General features: G+C 49.4%; 1 protein-coding gene across 4 annotated transcripts in view; it reads left to right on the plus strand.

The window, feature by feature from the left end:
• The window catches only part of DAG1 (dystroglycan 1), a 71,722-nt gene extending 57,416 nt beyond the window's left edge, over positions 1 to 14,306 (plus strand). For all 4 annotated transcript variants that reach the window (XM_043590396.1, XM_043590394.1, XM_043590395.1 and 1 more), the window contains one exon: positions 9,487 to 14,306. In XM_043590396.1, coding sequence (XP_043446331.1) covers positions 9,487 to 11,889 — 2,403 coding nt within the window. In that variant the 3' untranslated portion in view covers positions 11,890 to 14,306. The remainder of the gene's footprint in view (positions 1 to 9,486) is intronic.
• Positions 14,307 to 19,825: the final 5,519 nt, after the last annotated feature.

Below are 19,825 nucleotides of genomic sequence, written 5' to 3' on the forward strand. Positions count from 1 at the left end.
TTTCTGAAATCTTTGCATGTAAGTCCTACAACTCCTACATAGGTAACGTAACACCTTGTGGGTTCTGAATGATAAAGCTTAGGTTTTCTTGGTTTCAGAAGTGAGTGGTCATAATTAGGCTCTAGTGAGAGTCTAGTTCTTTAGTTTTGCCTTTCAACTATGCCTAACTGGCTGGCACATACTGTGGGTGGAAACTTGCTTGTTTGTTTGTTTAAGTTTTTAATTTTTCTTCCAGTATAGTTATCATACAGTGTTATATTAGTTTCAGGTGTATGATATAGTGATTCAACACTTCTATACATTACTCAGAGCTCATCATAAAGTGTTACTCTTTAATCCCTATCACTGGTTTTACCCACCCCCCCCACCCACCTCCCCTCTGGTAACCATCAGTTCTCCACAGTGAAGAGTTTGTGTCTTGGTTTGCCTCTCTCTTTTTTCCTTTGTTTTGTTGGTTAAATGCCACATATGTGATTTCATATGGTCTTTGTCTTTCTCTGACTGACTTATTTCACTTAGCATTATACTCGTTAGCTCCCTCCATGTCGTTGCAAATGCCAAGATGGTCCCTTGTATAGATACACCACTTCTTCTTTATCTGTTCTTCTATTGATGGACACTTGGGCTGCTTCCATAATTTGGCTATTGTAAATAATGCTGCAATAAACCTAGGAGTGCATATATCCCTTTGAATTAGTGTTTTTGTATTTTTTTGGGTAAATACCAAGTAGTGCGATTACTGGATTGTAGAGTAGTTTTATTTTTAACTTAAAAAAAAAATTTTTTTTTAATGTTTATTTATTTATTTTGAGGTGAGGCAGGGGGTGTGGGAAGCGCACAAGCAGGGGAGGGGCAGAGAGAAGGAGAGACAGAATCCCAAGCAGGCTCTGCACCATCAGCACAGAGCCCAGTTTGGGGCTCAAACTCACAAACCGTGAGATCATGACCTGAGCCGAAGTCAAGAGTTGGATGCTTAACTGACTATGCCACCCGGGTGCCCCTATTTTTAACTTTTTGAGGAACCTCCATACTGTTTTTCAGAGTGGCTGCACCAGTTTGCATTTCCACCAACAGTGCACAAGCTTTCCTTTTTCTCCACATCCTCACCAATACTTGTTTTTTGTGTTTTTGATTTTAGCCATTCTAACAGGTATGAGGCGATACCTCAATTTAGTTTTGATTTGTATTTCCCTGATGATGAGTGATGTTGAGCATTTGTCTGATGGCCATCTGGATGTCTTCTTTGAAGAAATGTGTGTTCATCTCTTCTGCCCTTTTTTAAATTAGATTATTTGTTTTTCGGGTGTTGAGTTGTATAAGTTTCTTTTTACATTTTAGATGCTAACCGTTTATCAGATACGTCATTTGTGTATATCTTCTCCCATTCAGTAGGTTGCCTTTTAGTTTTATTATTTCCTTCACTGTGTAGAAGCTTTTTATTTTGATGTAGTTCCAATAGTTTATTTTTGCTTTGTTTCCTTTGCCTCAGGAGACATATCTAGAAAAATATGGCTACAGCTAATGTCATAAATTACTACCTGGGCTCACTTCTAGGATTTTTATGGTTTCAGGTCTCACATTTAGGTCTTTAATCCATTTTGAGTTTATTTTTGTGTGTGGTATAAGAAGGTGGTCTAGTTTCATTTTTTGTATGTAGATGACCAGTTTTCCTAATACCATTTGTTGAAGAGACTGTCTTTTTCCCATTGGATATTCTTTCTTCTTGTCGAAGATTAATTGACCATATAATTTGGGTTTATTTCTGGGTTTTCTGTTCTGTTCCATTGATCTATGTGTCTGTCTTTATGCCAGTATTACACTGTTTGATTACTACAGCTTTGTAATGTAACTCAGGAATTGTGATGCCTCCACTTTGCTTTTCTTTTTCAAGGTTGCTTTCGTGTTCAGGGTCTTACGTGGTTCCATACAGATTTTAGGATTGTTTGTTCTAGTTCCATGAAAAATGCTGTTGGTCTTTTGAAAGGAATTGCATTAAATCAGTAGATTGCTTTGGGTTGTACAGACATTTTAATGATGTTTGTCCTTCTAATCTGTGAGCATGGAATGTCTTTCCATTTCTTTGTGTTGTCCGCAGTTTCTGTCATCAATGTTTTAAAATTTTCAGAGTACAGGTCTTTGATCTCTGGTTAAGTTTATTCCTAGATATTTTATTATTTTGGGTACAATTGTAAATAGGATTGTTTTTTTTTTTACTAACATTTTTTTACTTATTTTTGAGAGAGCACAAGTGGGGGAGGGGCAGATAAAAAGGGGGACAGAAGATCCAAAGCGGGCTCTGCACTGACAGCAGCCAGCCCGATATGGGACTTGAACTCACAAACCATGAGATCGTGACCTGAGCTGAAGACAGACACTCAAACGACTGAACTGCCCAGGTGCCCAAACGGGATTGTGTTTTCTTAATTTCTCTTCATTCTGCTTCATTATTAGTGTACAGGAAGGAATGCAACAGATTTCTCTACACTGATTTTGTATCCTGTGACTTTACTGAATTCATTTATCAGTTCTAGTAGTTTTTGGTGGAGTCTTCAGGGTTTTCTGTAGTTATCGTGTTATCTGCAAATAGTGAAAAATTTTTTTTCTTTTTGTTGTCTTTTAAAAAAAATATTTTTTAGGGGCGCCTGGGTGGCTCAGTCAGTTAAGCGGCTGACTTCAGCTCAGGTCATGATCTCGTGGTCCGTGAGTTCGAGCCCTGCGTTGGGCTCTGTGCTGACAGCTCAGAGCCTGGAGTCTGTTTCAGATTCTGTGTCTCCCTCTCTCTGACCCTCCCCCGTTCATGCTCTGTCTCTCTCTATCTCAAAAATAAATAAATGTTAAAAAAAAAATTAAAAAACATATTTTTTAATGTTTATTTTTGAGAGAGACAGAGTGTGAGCGGGGGAGGGGCAGAGAGAGAGAGAGACAGACAGACAGACAGAATCCAAAGTAGGCTCCAGGCTCTGAGCTATCAGCACAGAGCTCAGTGTGGGGCTCAAACCCACAGACTGTGAGATCATGACCTGCACCCAAGTCAGATGCTTAACCGACTGAGCCACCCAGATGCCCCCTCTTTTTGTTGTCTGATTGCTGTGGGTAGGACTTCCAGTACAATGTTGAATAAAAATTGTGAGAGTAGGCATCCTTGTCTTGTTCCTGACTTTAGGAGAAAAGCTCTCAGTTTTTCTCCATTGAATATGATGTTTGCTGTGGGTTTTTCGTATTAAGACCTGTATTATGCTGAGGTTATGTTCCATTTAGACCTACTTTGTTGAGGGTTTCTGTCAAGAATGTTGAGGGTTTTTGGGGTGTTGTATGGAAAGCAATTTGGCAGTAAATTTCATATTAAAAAAATAGAATGTTGAGGGTTTTTATCATGAATGGATGTTGTGTTTTGTCACATGCTTTTTCTGCATGTTGAAATGATCATGTGGTTTTTATCTTTTCTTTTATTGATGTGACATATCACATTGATTAATTTGAGAATATTGAACCACCTTTGCATCCTGGGTGATTGTGGTGAATTTTTTTTTTTTAATTTTTTTTTTTTCAACGTTTATTTATTTTTGGGACAGAGAGAGACAGAGCATGAACGGGCGAGGGGCAGAGAGAGAGGGAGACACAGAATCGGAAACAGGCTCCAGGCTCTGAGCCATCAGCCCAGAGCCCGACGCGGGGCTCGAACTCACGGACCACGAGATCGTGACCTGGCTGAAGTCGGACGCTTAACCGACTGCGCCACCCAGGCGCCCCTGTGGTGAATTTTTTTAATGTATTGTTGGATTCAGTTTGCTAGTATTTTCTTGGGGATTTTTGCATCTATGTTTATCAGAGATATTAGCCTATATAGTTCTCTTTTTTGTGTGGTGGCTTTATCTGGTTTTGGTATTAGAAACTTGCTTTTTGAGTGAGGGATTAAGTACTGGAAGTTCCTCTGCCCTTTGCTCTCTCTCCAGGTTTAGAAGGATACTAATTTGGGGTGAGAGATGTTACTTGTGTTGCATGGTGTTTAGAACAGGTGCTGTATCTTTATCAAACTTGATGTTTGACGTTCTGTGTGAGAGAGGGCACCAGCGAAACAGTTGGAGACAGTGTCCCAGAGCTGAACAGGGAGTCAGTTACTAGTCATCTATTAGTGTAGACTAAAGAGTGGCCAGAACCTTCATGTTTGTCAGTTCCCCAGTCATTAGTTGTGGTGGTTCATTGTGGGCATTGCTGGGTAACCTTTGGAACTCCATATGGGTCTGCCCAAGTTTTGTGGTTTTGATTCTTAATGTTTTTGGATGCACTTTATGGATCAATACTTCTTTTTTTTATTATTATTTTTTAAGTTTATTTATTTATTTTAAGAGAAAGTGCAAGCAGGGGAAGAGCAGAGAGAGAGGGGAGAGTGAGAATCTCAAGCAGGCTGCACGCTACCAGTGCGGAACAATGATGTCAGGTTCGAACTCACGAATTGTGAGATCATGACGTGAGCTGAAGTCAGATGTTTGAGTGAGCCACCTAGGCGCCCCTGGATCAAGAGTTCTAAAACTCCGTGTATGGCTATTGGAGATCTTGTTTTCCTCACTGGTGGGCTTGCCTTCCATCTCAGAAGCGTGTCCTTTCTGAGGGTTGCTGAAAGATTTCTGGCTATTTCTATGTGAGCCTGTAAGCTAGAGCCTGTGATCTTCAGCCTTCCTCCTGCAGTTTCTGCCTCCTATGGGTGTTCCCACTAACAGCCTGAAGACTTCTTTCCAAGGTGGCTGCTTCATAAGGCCAGCAGGCCTTGCCTCCCCCAACTCAAAGACAGTGTTGGTATTTTGGCTGAGTGACCTGAAACCCTGGGGGAGTTCCATGGCCTGGACCAGCCTGTCACCCAAACACATGTGCTGGCACTGATGAGCAGCTCACAAGAGCTCTGATTCCTGCCTCTTGTCTGCCATTCCTAGTATGGCAGCCATTAAGGGTTAGTTGTAGGTGGTACGGCTAGGGCAGAGTCTATGGCCATACCATCCTGAACGTGCCCAATCTCGTCTGATCTCAGAAGCTATGCAGGTCGGGCCTGGTTAGTACTTGGATGGGAGACAGCTAGGGCAGAAATCTTCCTATGAGTATCTCTAAGGTTAGTGAGAATCTCATGTGCAAATGTATCAGGATGGAGCACCCCTGTTTGAGACTGAGGAGCTGGATGCTGGTCTTTGGGTTGTCCCTGCAGCAAGTTCTCCTCTACCCCACACCCCTCAGGGTTTTCATCCACTCCTGACAGATAGGTCTTAAGAGGCAAGCAAGTCCCTGAGGGTCCCTGGGCTTTGTTCCCCTGTAGGAAGGATCCTGGCTTCCCCTTCCTGTAGCCTCCCCACTTCCCTTTGATGCTTTGAGCTTCTGCTCTGGGGGATGAACAGGGAGAAGTGGCCACAGTGTATGCTGGGTCCAAGGCCAGAAGGGAGACTGGGAGTGGACCCTGGACCTGTCAGTGCAGATGCCTCACAATACATACTGGGTCCTCTCTCGGCCCAGGAGTGTGCGGGGAACCAGCACCCACAGAGAATCCAATGTGTGCCTGGCCCTGTGATTGTGGCAAATGATGGCATCATTTTCTTCTTTTGTAGATGAGAAAACTGAGGCTGAGGTTGGGTCAAGCCTCAGCCTAGCTGGAGCTGGAGTTCAGCCAAGGACTCCTGGAGATGGGGCTTCTTGTCAGATCATCTGCTGTTATAGGAAGAGTCCTGGCTTGTCATAGGGGCAGCATCTCTCAGGAGTAACTTTTATAACCTGCTTCGCCCTTAGGCCTTAAGAGAAAAAGTGTGTAGAGCCTGGAAGTTTTGAAAGCTTGGAAGGATGTGTGGAATTCCCATGGGCTGAAGGCCTCCTGCTTTGTCAGCGTAGAGCAGGTGCTGCATTACAGAGCATTCCCTGAACTGGGTGCCCTCAGGAGCAAGGGGCTGTTAGTGGAATCCTTCAGGGTCTGTGGACAGTGCCAGACCTTGAGGCATGTTCAGACTTCCTAGTTCAGGGGCTTTCCCCAAATAGCCTTGAGAATACAGAGATGCCAGCTTGCCTGTGACTTGGCTAGGTTCCTTGTGGAGTTCATTTGCTTTGCTTCATGTGGCCCTTTATTAAAGCAAATCATTGCCACCCAAAGTGCTGCCTGGGCCTGACATTCCCAGTGCCAGGATGCTCAGAGATGCATGGATTTTAGACCATTCAGGTTGGTACCTTTCCTTCCTGTATGAGGAGTACCTAAGGCCCTGGGGACTGCCTGCTTTAGGGCTAGAGATCCACATTGGACACCTGTCCTGTGGCCGGGGCATGGCTAGCACCCCAGGATCCTGAGGAGCCAGAATCTGCAGAAAGGAAGGCAGGGATGTGGGTTGGAGAGGCTATTATATGTTATTAATGTGTGATAATGTTAGTTGGCATAGTTTAAATAAGTATACGTATTCCAACGGTGGCTGTGTGGGAACCTTGGCCGAAGAGTGGCTTGGGGCTTATTCCTTAGGAAATGTCTGGCAGGAGAGCTGTGGCCCTTGGGGTCAGCAGAATAGGAATTGAGCCAGGCTGGGAAGCTTGAGGAGGTGGGGCCCTTCTCTGTTTTCTCTGTTATAAAGTGCCCTTGTATCTCTAGTGAGAGACTTGGAAAAGCACTGGGCTATGTACTCATCTGTGCTGATGGAATACATAGGGCTGGGCACAGGCACAGATGTCTGGCTACTCAGGAATGTCCCAGGGGCCTGGCCAGCCAGTTGGTACCCACTTCCAGAGCCTATCCTGGTCTCTCCTGGCTCTGTTTGGTCTTCTCTACAGGTGACTTCTCCTTGGATGACTTCACCTTGAGCTCTTTTCTAGGCCCTCCCTCTGCTAGGTGTGCTCTCATCCCAGTGGTGGCCATTGGGATGGAATGGGGTTAGGAAACATAATGGAGTGGCTAGAAACCAGGCTATACTCTGGCTCACCTACTGTCTGCCTCTCAGGGCCATAAGTCATGCCCCACCTTTGTAAAACATCTCATGGTTCCCTGACTACTCTATTTAGGCCTTAAAGATTTGCTTCCTGTTTTTTGCAAAATGAGACATTTAGCCTTTGCTTTATATGTTTATATATGGATGTGACAGTTTTCATATTTAATATAACTGAAAAAAAAGTGAAGCATAGACTTTTAAGCAAAACATTTGAAGTAAGTATTTTTGTAGCTAAAAAAGATTTTAAAGGAAAAATATATTTAGCATTTTTCATGGATTTCAAGATACCCATATTTACAGATATTTTACCATTTCAGATATTTTACCACTGTGTTTGCAGTGGATGGTGAAGGACAGGAAGGGGGGTTCTTAGTGGTGCATTAATTAGATAGTGGTCACAAAAGAAATGCTGTTCACAGGGGCGCCTGGGTGGCTCAGTCAGTTAAGCGTCCAACTTTGGCTCAGGTTCTCACAGTTCTTGGATTCAAGCCCTGCGTCGGGCTCTGTGCTGACAGCTCAGAGCCTGGAGCCTGCTTCGTATTCTGTGTCCTGCTCTCTCTCTCTCTGCCCCTCCTCCACTCGCACTCTGTTTCTCTCTCTCAAAAACGAATAAACATGGGGGGGGGTGTAAAAAGCTCAGTAATCTCAGTGGCTCAGACAGCAGTCAGTAAAGGACAACCCCAATAATAGTAACTTCTAATAATGTCTGATGTCTTCTCATGGGTTTTTGCTGGAAGTAGGAAATCTGTTTATAGGGAGGTAAGTATCTGGTCACTGATAAGATTGGTGGAATGACATGCTGCCTGAACACTGGGTCCTGGGTGGGAAGATCAGGTATGAGCTCTGGGTCTCCTTCCCAATCAGGTACCTGACTCTTGGCGGGAGGAAGCCTGAGGAACCAGAGCCCCTATGGAGCCCTGCAGGCATGACTCTGGTCTTCCTGCTGTGGGAAGAGAAACATTTTATTATCCCTCTGCTGACAAGCAATGGCCATGAAGGACAAATTCCTGGTGCCAAGGCTAGCAGTAAGACATGTCTGTTGGCCAGTGTTGTCTCTGAGCTTAGTGGAATGGTAAAGTGGAGCTAAGAGTGCCTTTGGTTAGATCAGAGAGTGGGTGCCACCTTTCTGGCATTGGGGGCAGGAATAGGTGTTTCCTAAAGGTGAGAGTAATTGTGGATAGGGCCTGGGCAAGAGGCAAGTCTTGTTTCCCTTTGTCAACTGATGGTTGAAATTTCTCTGGCAGCATTCCTTTGTGTACCTTGATTATTACCAGTCATGCCCCTTTAGAAAAGGACTTCTACCCTAAAACAGGAGCACCTAGGAGGTGCTATTGGGTGGAATAAGGGGTGAGCTCCTCAGGCCTGCCTTTGTGACTGGGCTCTCCAAGGTCAGACATGGGTTCTGTAGATTTCCCAAACTTAAGTTGACTATAGAACTCTCCTTGGAATCTTTGATAAACACTTCCAGAATAATTGTTTCCAGTACCTAACCCTGGGTGTTGCAATTTTTCTTGAGTTTTAAAAAGCAGGGTTAATTAAGGCAGTATATACAGGGGCACCTGGGTGGTTCAGTTGGTTAAGCGTCCAACTCTTGGTCTCATCTCAGGTCTTGATCTCAGAGTCATGAGTTTGGGCCCCGCGTTGGGCTCTGTGCTGGGCGTGAAGCCTATTTTAAATAAAAAACACCAGGGGCACCTGGGTGGCTCAGTCGGTTGAGCATCCGACTTCAGCTCAGGTCATGATCTCACGGATTGTGAGTTCGAGCCCCGCGTCGGGCTCTGGGCTGATGGCTCAGAGCCTGGAGCCTGCTTCTGATCTGTGTCTCCCTCTCTCTCTGCCCCTCCCCCATTCATGCTCTGTCTCTCTCTGTCTCAAAAATAAATAAACATTAAAAAAATTAAAAAAAAAAAAACCACCAAACATTAGATACCGCTAACTGTATTTGCTACCCAAATGCATCCCACTCTTCTTGAACGCACGTCCCACTGACGTGGTTGTACAGTTGAGGCATCTGGAGACATTGAGCTGTCTCTTGCACCCAGGCCCACATGCATTTCCACCCTGGGCAGGAAGGGCATATGACTTGAGCAAAATTGTGTCTGTAGAGGGCAGGGAGAAGGCTGAGATGAGGTTGAAAGGAGTGCTGAGGGATGAGACACTTGCACCTGATTCTGCAAGCCAAGTGGGTAAGTAGGTGGCAGGGTATATATCACTTTTGTAAAAACCTGCAACATTTCTTGAGCTCCATGGCATCTGCTCTCTGGGATGAGACGCGTCTTTGAATGCCACCACTGCTGTCTCCCCACAGTGTGGCCTTGGGCAAATCATTTGCATTCCAAGCTAGCCTATCTGGCAGCCCCAGTCTTTCGTGACAGGTGAATGAGAGCTCCAGGAGAGGAATTGGTCCCTCCCCCCATCCCCAGCAGAAATTCTCAATTCTACCTTAAGCCTGTCACACAATTCAGGCTGGGTCCATGATGAACTGTTGTGATCATTGTCAGGTTATTCATTGACAGTACCACTTAACTCATGCTGGTATCTCTTTTAGGTGTCCACAGCAGGGAAGGAGGCCCTGCCATCCTGGCTGCACTGGGACCCACAGAGCCACACCCTGGAGGGCCTCCCTCTTGACACCGATAAGGGTGTGCATTACATTTCAGTGAGCACTGCACGGCTGGGGGCCAATGGGAGCCATGTTCCCCAGACCTCCAGTGTGTTCTCTATTGAGGTATACCCTGAAGACCACTGTGAGCCGCAGTCTGTGCGGGCGGCATCACCAGACCCTGCTGAGGTGGTGTCATCTGCCTGTGCTGCCGATGAGCCTGTGACTGTTCTGACGGTCATTCTGGATGCTGACCTCACCAAGATGACCCCAAAGCAAAGGATTGACCTCCTGCACAGGATGCAGAGCTTCTCAGAAGTGGAGCTTCACAACATGAAGTTGGTACCAGTGGTGAATAATAGACTGTTTGACATGTCAGCCTTCATGGCTGGCCCAGGAAATGCGAAAAAGGTGGTAGAGAATGGGGCCCTCCTCTCTTGGAAGCTGGGCTGCTCCCTGAACCAGAACAATGTGCCTGATATTCGTGGTGTGGAGGCCCCTGCCAGAGAGGGCACTATGTCCGCCCAGCTTGGCTACCCTGTGGTGGGTTGGCATATAGCCAACAAGAAGCCCCCTCTTCCCAAACGCATCCGGAGGCAGATCCATGCCACACCCACACCTGTCACTGCCATTGGGCCTCCAACCACGGCCATCCAGGAGCCACCATCCAGGATTGTGCCTACCCCCACATCTCCAGCCATTGCTCCTCCAACAGAGACCATGGCTCCTCCAGTCAGAGATCCTGTTCCTGGAAAGCCCACAGTCACCATTCGGACTCGAGGTGCCATTATTCAGACCCCAACCTTAGGCCCCATCCAGCCCACTCGGGTGTCAGAAGCTGGCACCACAGTTCCTGGCCAGATCCGCCCAACGATGACCATTCCTGGCTATGTGGAGCCCACAGCAGTCGCCACCCCTCCCACGACTACCACCAAGAAGCCACGAATATCCACACCAAAACCAGCCACGCCTTCTACTGACTCCTCAACCACCACAACTCGAAGGCCTACCAAAAAGCCACGGACGCCCCGCCCGGTGCCACGGGTCACCACCAAAGTTCCCATAACCAGATTGGAAACCGCTTCCCCGCCTACTCGCATCCGCACCACCACGAGTGGGGTTCCCCGTGGAGCAGAACCCAACCAGCGGCCAGAGCTCAAGAACCATATCGACAGGGTCGATGCCTGGGTTGGCACCTACTTTGAGGTGAAGATCGCATCAGACACCTTCTATGACAATGAGGACACCACCACTGATAAGCTGAAACTGACTCTGAAGCTTCGGGAGCAGCAGCTGGTAGGTGAGAAGTCTTGGGTACAGTTCAACAGCAACAGCCAGCTCATGTATGGCCTGCCTGACAGCAGCCACGTGGGCAAGCACGAATACTTTATGCACGCCACAGACAAAGGGGGCCTATCAGCTGTGGATGCTTTTGAGATCCATGTCCACAAGCGCCCTCAAGGAGACAGGGCTCCTGCACGGTTCAAGGCCAAGTTTATGGGTGACCCAGCACCAGTGGTGAATGACATCCACAAGAAGATCGCCCTCGTGAAGAAGCTAGCCTTTGCTTTTGGGGACCGCAACTGTAGCACCATCACTCTGCAGAATATCACCCGGGGCTCCATCGTGGTGGAGTGGACCAACAACACATTGCCCCTGGAGCCCTGCCCCAAGGAGCGGATCATGGTGCTGAGCCGGAGGATTGCGGAAGATGACGGGAAACCTCGGGCTGCCTTCTCCAACGCCTTGGAGCCTGACTTCAAGGCCACGAGCATTGCTGTGACAGGCTCAGGCAGCTGCCGGCATCTACAGTTTATCCCTGTGGCACCACCCAAGAGGGTGCCCTCAGAGGCACCGCCCACAGACGTGCCGGATAGGGACCCTGAGAAGAGCAGTGAGGATGACGTTTACCTGCACACGGTCATTCCAGCCGTGGTGGTTGCAGCCATCCTGCTCATTGCCGGCATCATTGCCATGATCTGCTATCGAAAGAAGCGGAAGGGCAAGCTCACCCTCGAGGACCAGGCCACCTTCATCAAGAAGGGGGTGCCTATCATCTTTGCGGACGAGCTGGATGACTCCAAGCCGCCACCCTCCTCCAGCATGCCACTTATCCTGCAGGAGGAGAAAGCCCCTCTCCCCCCTCCTGAGTACCCCAACCAGAGCGTGCCCGAGACCACTCCTCTGAACCAGGACACCGTGGGAGAGTACACGCCCCTGCGGGATGAGGATCCCAATGCGCCTCCTTACCAGCCCCCCCCACCCTTCACGGCCCCCATGGAGGGCAAGGGCTCTCGTCCCAAGAACATGACCCCATACCGGTCGCCCCCTCCCTACGTGCCCCCTTAACCCACAAGCGCCTGGGTGGAGGCAGGGGTAGGGCAGGGCCCTGGAGACAACATGGTGTTGTCTGTGGAGACCGGTGGCCTGCAGACCATCGCCCACTGGGAGCCGACACCTGACCTAGCACACACTGACACACGCGAGGCCTGGACAAGCCCGCCCTCTCTGGTCCTCCTAAACCCCAAAGCAGCTGGAGAGGCTTTGGGGACATTTTTACTTTTATTTTTTGCCTAACAGCTTTTTGTTTGTTCATAGAAAATTCTTCGCTGCGGTTTTGATGGCTGGCTCTGAAAGCACTGTTTGGAGTAGAGGTAGATGGAGCGGAGCCGTGAATGAACTCGCAGGCAGTGCCGGGCAGCTTCCCGGCTCTCTGCGTTTTGCCTTTAACACTAACTGTACTGTTTTTTTCTATTCACGTGTGTCTAGCTGCAGGATGTAACATGGAAAACAGTAGCTAAAGATTAAATTCAAAGGACTTTCAGAAGTTAAGGTTAAGTTTTTACATTTAATCTGCTGTTTACCTAAACTTGTATGTATAATTTTTGGGTGGGTATGGGAAATTGCTTTGCTAAAAATAAGCTCCCAGGGTGTTTCAAACTTAGAGAAGACCAAGGGACAGTATTTTTTATCAAAGGAATCCTATTTTTTCACACTATGTAAACTTGGTTGCTCTGATACCCCGGAGCCTGACTGGGGGCCTCCTGGCCCTGGCTCTGGGGCCAGGGTCCTGGTGCTGGGCTTGCTCTCCCGCTGTTGCCAGGGGCTGGAAGCCGGAGGGGCCTCCTGGCCGTGGACATCCACACCCCTACCCCATGCACGCTGGTGGCCCCCCACCAAGGGGTCTTCATTTCCATGGAAAGAGGACTCCTAAGAGGCAGTGGTGGCCGTGGCCCCCAACCTAGGTGCTCCAGGGTGGGCCAGCTGCTCGTGGCGGGGTGGCTGGGGAGGTCGAGGGACTCGACCACATCAACCTATTTTCTTTTACCCTTCTTCTGTGTGTTTTTTTCCCCTTCCTAAAAGGAATATCATGGCTTCTGAAACACTCAGTGGGGGACATTTTGGTGAAGATGCAATATTTTTATGTCATGTGATGCTCTTTCCTCACTTGACCTTGGCCGCTTTGTCCCAACAGTCCACAGCCCCACCCTGTCCCACCCCACCCCTCTTCTCTGGCACTCCAGTTCCGGGCCTTGGGCTGGGAGAGGTCTGGTGGCTGGGGAGGAGTGCCAGCAATAGTTCATAGTAAAAATCTGTGGGCTCTCAAAGCTAATTTTTTACTAAAGTTTTTATACAGCCTCAAATTGTTTTATTAAAAAAAAGATTAAAAACGGTGATGCTTACAGCAGTTTGTACAAGCTCTTAGTGTTGATTCCATGGAACTGATGGCTTTGCTCATTTTGATTTTTTTCCCCTTCTTTTCGTAACAGTTTAAATTCTGGAATTACACTGGGCTTCTTTTGCCTTTTTTAGCAGAACGTCCGTCCGTCCATCTGCATCTCTGTCCCATGACTCAGGGGTGCCCACTCTGCTTTGATTCTCCTCCTTTGGAAGAAACCATTTTGAGCATGACTTTTCTTGATGTCTAAGGGTTATTTTGGGTACCTTTTAGGGAGGAATGCCTTTTGCAATAATGTTTCCCTTTCGTGATCGAAGGCTGGTGGGTGGACCCAGGCTCCCTTTGCAAACCAAGCAGCCACTTCTAAGCCATATCCACAGTTTTGCAGAGGATTTGTGTGTGCTGCCTCAGGAGGGGAGGGCTGGTCAGAGAGGAGGGGTCTCCAGCCTGCCCTTCTCAGAAGGGCATTCCCTTTGCACCTTTTCCCACAGGGCCCAGCCTCTCTCCCTTGCTCAGCCCCTGGTGGGGTACTCAAGTGAGCAGTGCCCCAGTTGGGGGAGCCTGTTGATGAGGGCTCAGTGGACCTCTGGTGACTGGGTCTCGTGCCTCTGAGCCCTGATCCAAGCCAGAGTTTCTTCCCCACTGCCCAGAGTCAGGAACACAAGCAGGGTCTGACCTGGTGAGATTATTTTTGATGACCTTGTCAAAAAATAAACAATTCCCAGTGTTCCAGGTGAGGGCTTTGAAAGGCCTTCCAAACAGCTCCGTTGCTCCTAGCAACCCCACCATCGGGCACTGCCACGCAGAGATGTGGCTGGCCCAGAATGGCCTGTTGCCATAGCAACTGGAGGCGATGGGGCAGTGAACAGAATAACAACAGCAACAATGCCCTTGCAGGCAGCCTCCTCCCCTGAGCGCCGGGCTGGCGACGGCCGTTGGACTCTGTGAGACAGAGAGCCAATCTCACATTCAAGTGTTCACCAACCACTGACATGTTTTTATTTCCTTCTATATGATTTTAAGATGTGTTTTCTGCATTCTGTATAGAAACATATCAAACTAAATAAAAGCAGTGTCTTTATTACAATGCCATTGCCTCCAAGCATCTATTTCCCTGGCCCCTACATTGTTCTAGGATGTGAATGGGGTGTGGGACTGATGTCCATTTGACAGAGGGAAGAGAGGACCCATCCACGCCCATTCAGAGGACTTGGAGGTGGTCTTCGAGCAGCTAACCTGATAGCCTCCATAACCTTACCATTTTTGTGCCCCTGGGAGGGGTGAGAGTGTGCCCCTGGGAGGGGTGAGAGTGTGCCCCAGAGCTCTGCTAACACATGAGCCCTCCTTAGCCCCTCTAATGCCTGAGTGAGCAGAGCTTCAGCTTCCTCATCTGGCAGGATGGTGGGAAAGGTCCTGCCTGTCATAGGCTGTTTGCCCCTGAGTGAGTAAGCCCCCTGCAATGCCACCCCAGCTCTTGCCCCAACTGTCTTGTGGGCTTGGGGCTGGCCAGTCTCCTAGGTAGTTTCAAGGCAGGTTTGGCCTTCGCTTTTTAGTGGGAAGAAGGGGAGAATGGTTTCTGGCCACACTGTTATGCCCTGGTGGGGCCCAGAGATACTGGGGGCCTGCCCCTATGTGTCCTGCCCGGGATGGACAGACCAGCTGGGTAGGCTTAGCATGACTCAGTGCCCAGGAAAAGGCTGGGTTGTCCTGGGACACTGCCCAGGGTGTGGGAAGCAGGGGACATAGCAGCTGTGTCCAGTAGCAGGATCAGGGGCCATTGGTCACAGAACCTGGGCTTGCTCGTCCCCCCCCCCCCCCCCCGGGGTCCTCACTATCTCCACCTATAGCCCCCAGGCTGTTTCTCTGCTCATAATCTTCAAGACTTGGAGCTGAGACCAGTCTCACTGTAGGTGGAGCTGAGTTCCAACAACTACTTGTGGAATACCACAATGGTAAGTGCGAGAAAAGGCTGTCCCTGGTTCAGGGACACATGCTTCACCCCCTAGTCCTAGCAGCAGGGGCCCAGGAAATAACCCTGCCCTTGCTCTCTTGGCCTCAGGAAGTTCTGTTTAATGTTTAACCTGAAGCCACTGGGTTATGAGTGGACTCACTGCTTTAAATTCAACCAAAGGGATCCCTGGTTTCAGCAGAGAATGGTAAGGTCAGCAGGGTCAGGAAGAAGAGAAGCCACAAGGGCCTCTGGCCTCTTCTTTGGGAATATCTGATATTTGGACTGGAAGACCCCTGCTCCCCAGCACTCCCGCAAAGTCTCTCTAACTCCTTGGTAGGAGTGGGACTGTACTCAGGTCTTCTGAACTGGAGAGAGGGTGGTGGAAGAAAGGGGCAGGAAGGAGGGGACACAGTTGGGGAGGGGACAGACCCACAGGAATCTGCCTTCCCACCTGCCTCTGACCAAGGGCAAGTTCCTGGGATCCCTCTGGCCTGGCTTCCTTATCTGTAAGGTGGGGGACAGCGCTGATCTCCAAAGGGTTCTGAAACACCTGGGAATTAGGATAAAGAGCCACTCCAAACACGTCTGCCTATAGAAGGGACAGAATCTAAGTGAGGCTAGAAAGATCTGCATTCTCTCCCAATGTAAAGGCCTGGCCCAAGGCTGTTGGCGGGAAATATTGGTATGTCTAGGAGTTCCTGGGCAGCCCAGAATACCCATTAGTATGGTGGGAAGACTCCACATGACTCATCCTATTGCAGCCCCCAGCCTGGCCTCCACTTGTTCCCAAGCTAAACAAGCTCCTGGGAGAGGCCCTTCCCAGCTCCTCTAAAGCATGGAAGGCCCCCCTCTAGTGCCAGTCTTTTGAGGGTGAGGATCACGCCTCTCTATAGATCACTATATCTTAATAATAATAGTGGACTAATGACTTAACTCTTTTCCTGCTTTGCTTACCTTCTTGATCACCATCATGAGGTAAGGTGATTAAGGCCCAAAGAGGACAAGCATCCAGGTCCTGTGGCTAGTGCAAGGCAGGTTCAACACTGGTTCAAACACTTAATTTTTTTTCTTATTGTAAAATTTTGTTAATATTGTAGGGCAGCAAATAATTATTTGAAGTCCCCTCCCACCCCACTGGAAGGTGCTGGATACCATTTCCCTTATGGGAACCCTATAGAAGACCCAGAGAAGATAGAGCAAGGCATTTGAAGCCGGGGTTCCCATCTGCTGGGATTGCGGTGGGCCCGCCTATGAGCAGCCTGGGGTGAGGGCAGCATGAGACTTGGCCACTGGGGCTTTCACTAGCTCTACTGCCCCCAGCTTTGGTGAAGATGACTCTGAAGTCTCAGCTGGGATGGAGCGAAGTTGGTCCGTTTGGAAGGTTCCTGTGACCAGGACGATGCCCCTAGGTGCCCCTAGGTTGGTTCGGGGCCGTGATGAGGGCTGCCCTCAACCTTCGTTGTGGCTTCCAGGCTCCCTCACCCTCACGTGAGCCCACCAGAGTCGCAGGAGTCGTCGCCAGTCGCTCTGGGCCCAGGAGGCAGACGGTGCCCAGGGGCTCCCACCAGGTGGCGCCAGAGGCCGGGGTAAGCCTGGCCGGCCGTAGGAGGGACTCAGGCCTCCCGGGGGGCACCCGGCAGAACCCCGCCTCGAATCGAGCTGAGGCGGCCCCAGAGTGGACTAAAGCCTACTGGAGGGCACGGCAGAGCGGGGCTATGGGCAGGGCCCAGGCCAGAAAGGAAGCGGCCGGACCGGGGGTACAACCGGTCTTTTTTCACTCAGCCACCACTGCACAGCCCCTGAAGACACTGGGACGAGTATAGCCGGGGTCCCGAGCCTGTCCTTTGCCGGTGCCGCTCTCCCCTGGAAAGGGAATCTGGCAGGGAATAGGAGGTGCGAATCTGGGGCCCAGGCTTCGGGATGGCCCTTGAATTCAGATGTACGTAGACAGGAACCAAAAAGTACACTTTTTTTTTTTTTTGCGCACTCCCTTGCCTTAGGTTTTGTGTGTGGCGCCTGCACACAGTAGGACTCAGCGCTCAATGGATGCTTCCCAAGTCACCCCTTCCTCCAGCCTCAGAGCTACTGAGCGCATAACCTAAAGTACTATGGGGTCTGAGAGGGTCCTGAATGGAAGTAGGGCATCTTCAGTTGCGTGGTTGGGGGTCCCCCACTTACCACTTGACATAAGAAGCAGACAGGGATGGAGCAGGAGATGATTGACTTTCTCTGGGTTGACCCTGGAGTAGGAGCACCCTGAAGCCCCAGGGAATACCTTAGGCAAAGTGCTTCCACAGCCCTGGGCACACACTAAGACAGCTGGGAACATCCAGTTGGCAGCTGGCCAAGGTTCCTAGGGTTGGAGTCTTCTTTCCTCATGGTGTCACAACCTCAATCTGTAGAGGGCGGAGCCCAAGTTTGGGACTTTTGGAGATGGCTGGGAGCTAGGTCAGGCCAGCCCCTTTTCCAGGGATCACTTCTCACTTCACTGCCTACTTCCCTCAGCACTTCTGTTGCAAAAGGTGAAGAAAGGCCCTGGGTAGTGAGGCAGGGGTGGGGATGTCCTGTTGGAAGGTGGCAGCAGCCTGGCTCTGGATGTGCCTGGGGAGGATCAGCTTTGTCCTGGACGAACTCACCCTCAGGGAACATGGGCCTGGTTGGGTTGGGCAAGGAGCTGGGCTTGGGGGATACTGAGGGGGATGGAGTCCTCCTCTTGTTTGAAGAGCACATGGTGTACAAGCGTTTGGTTAGGAGTTGGGCAGCTCTGCCTTCTCGTGTCCCATACAGCGATTAGTGTGCAAATGAGAGGCTGAGGAGGCATCCATTGTGACCTGACTCAGCAACCATCGTGCCCCTTAAGCCCTGCCCTGGCTCAAGGCAGCCTATCAGCTTACTTCTGGACACCCAGCCTCCTCAGTGAAGCCTTGGGCCAGCCAGGCCTAGGAGAGGGGCATAGCCACCCTGTGAGCCCCAAGAAGATCCCTGGAGCAGATCAAGTCATAGGGGTGGGCTTGGTTGGAGTAAGCAAAGATGGGAGGGTGGGGGAGGCTCAGCTGAACACATGACCTTTCTGCTCTTTTGGTGGCAAACACCAATGTCTTCTGTCTAGGCTTGCTAGGAATTCCTCAGTCTACACTGTCAGCTGTCAGAAAGACCACCTTCACAGAAAGCAATGGCCATGCCAGGCCTCCCAGCTGGAAGAGTTATTAATACATAACTAGCAGAGGTAACCCAGATGTTGTTGCCCAACTGATACTTGCTGCTTCCCAAAACTGGGGGAGTCAGGGAGGACTCTCCTCAGGCAACCCTGATGCCCGAGTGTGATTCACTCCTCACAGTTCTTTGGCCACGCCCACTGCTATAAGGATGGACAGTGGTCCTGAACTGAGGGTCAGCAGTGATGACCTCCAGGTTCAGGGCCTGGTTTGAGGAGCAGCCAGATAAAGATCAGATTTGGAGACTGCAAGCTCAGTGAGGGTAGAGGAGGCTCAACATTCCTGCTTTCTGCTGTATCCTGGAGCTAGAATAATGCCATCCTTGTCCTAGGGCTCAAAAGTACCAAGTTTAAGTGGAATTTAAACTTAATGGAATTGAAATCACCCACTCTAGCAGAGGCCTAAGAGACTATGGATCTTTTAACTTGTCACCAAGCTTTTTCTTCACCATCAGAGACCCCGCCCCATTCTGTCCATCTTTCCTGGAAGGCAGGAACTCTTTTGGTGGTTCCTGGAAGCTTCCTGGGTACTCCTTAAAGATGACAGGGCAGAAAAGCCCTATCACAATCTACTCTGATCGGGACAACGACGAAGCTCAGTGGAGAGAGTGGCTGGGTCCTGAAGACTGAAGTCTCTGGTGGTAAAGAGTGATTCTCAGTAATATGTTTGGGTTTGTCATAGTAGAGACACACAGGGGTCAGGAGGTAGGGTACTGTCTAAGAGACTTCCCCGAAGGCATGTGGAACAGAGTCTGATGGAGGGGCTGAGCAAGCTGCCCATTCCCCTGCACTGTCTGAGTCATGTCTGGGGTGAAGTCTGAACCTCTGTTGCCTGTGGGGGGACATGTGAGCTGGTTAGGAGAGGACATATAAGCATGACTCTCCACTTGGGCCTGTTCCCCACCCCTGCACCCACCCTCCTATCCACGGAACAGAGGTAGGTGAAGGGAACTACATGGGAACTGGGATCCTGGTGGGAAGGATTGCAGTAGGGATCAAGGCAGCATTTTGTATCCTTTATGGGAAATTATTTGTGTGCCTGTCTCTCTCCTATCAACTGACTTCCTTGAGGCCAGGTCTCAGTCTTCTCTGGACCTGGCACCAAGGAGTTGTTTATGCACTGGCTGAAGGATGAGTGCATGCACGCATTAATGAGATAGGCAAAGCCAGCCTGGAGGCCTGTCTGGGGGAGTGCCGAGGGGCAAGGAAAGCAGCATGTTTTGACTTGGACGCTTATAACTTGGAGAAACTGTGTCTTCGTTATTTTTTCTTGTCATAACAAGCCTTTGGAAGCACATAACTCTAATAGCAATGGGGCTTAATTAGCTTTCTTGGGAGCAATGCATGGGTGGTGGGGTTAGGCTGGTGGTAAACATTTCTGATGATTTTTTACTGGCTTTTTGCACATAACGCAAATAAAGATTTGCACATTACGATAGGA

The sequence above is a fragment of the Prionailurus bengalensis genome, chromosome A2 (assembly GCF_016509475.1).
Source record: "Prionailurus bengalensis isolate Pbe53 chromosome A2, Fcat_Pben_1.1_paternal_pri, whole genome shotgun sequence".
NCBI classification, from domain to species: Eukaryota; Metazoa; Chordata; class Mammalia; order Carnivora; family Felidae; genus Prionailurus; species Prionailurus bengalensis.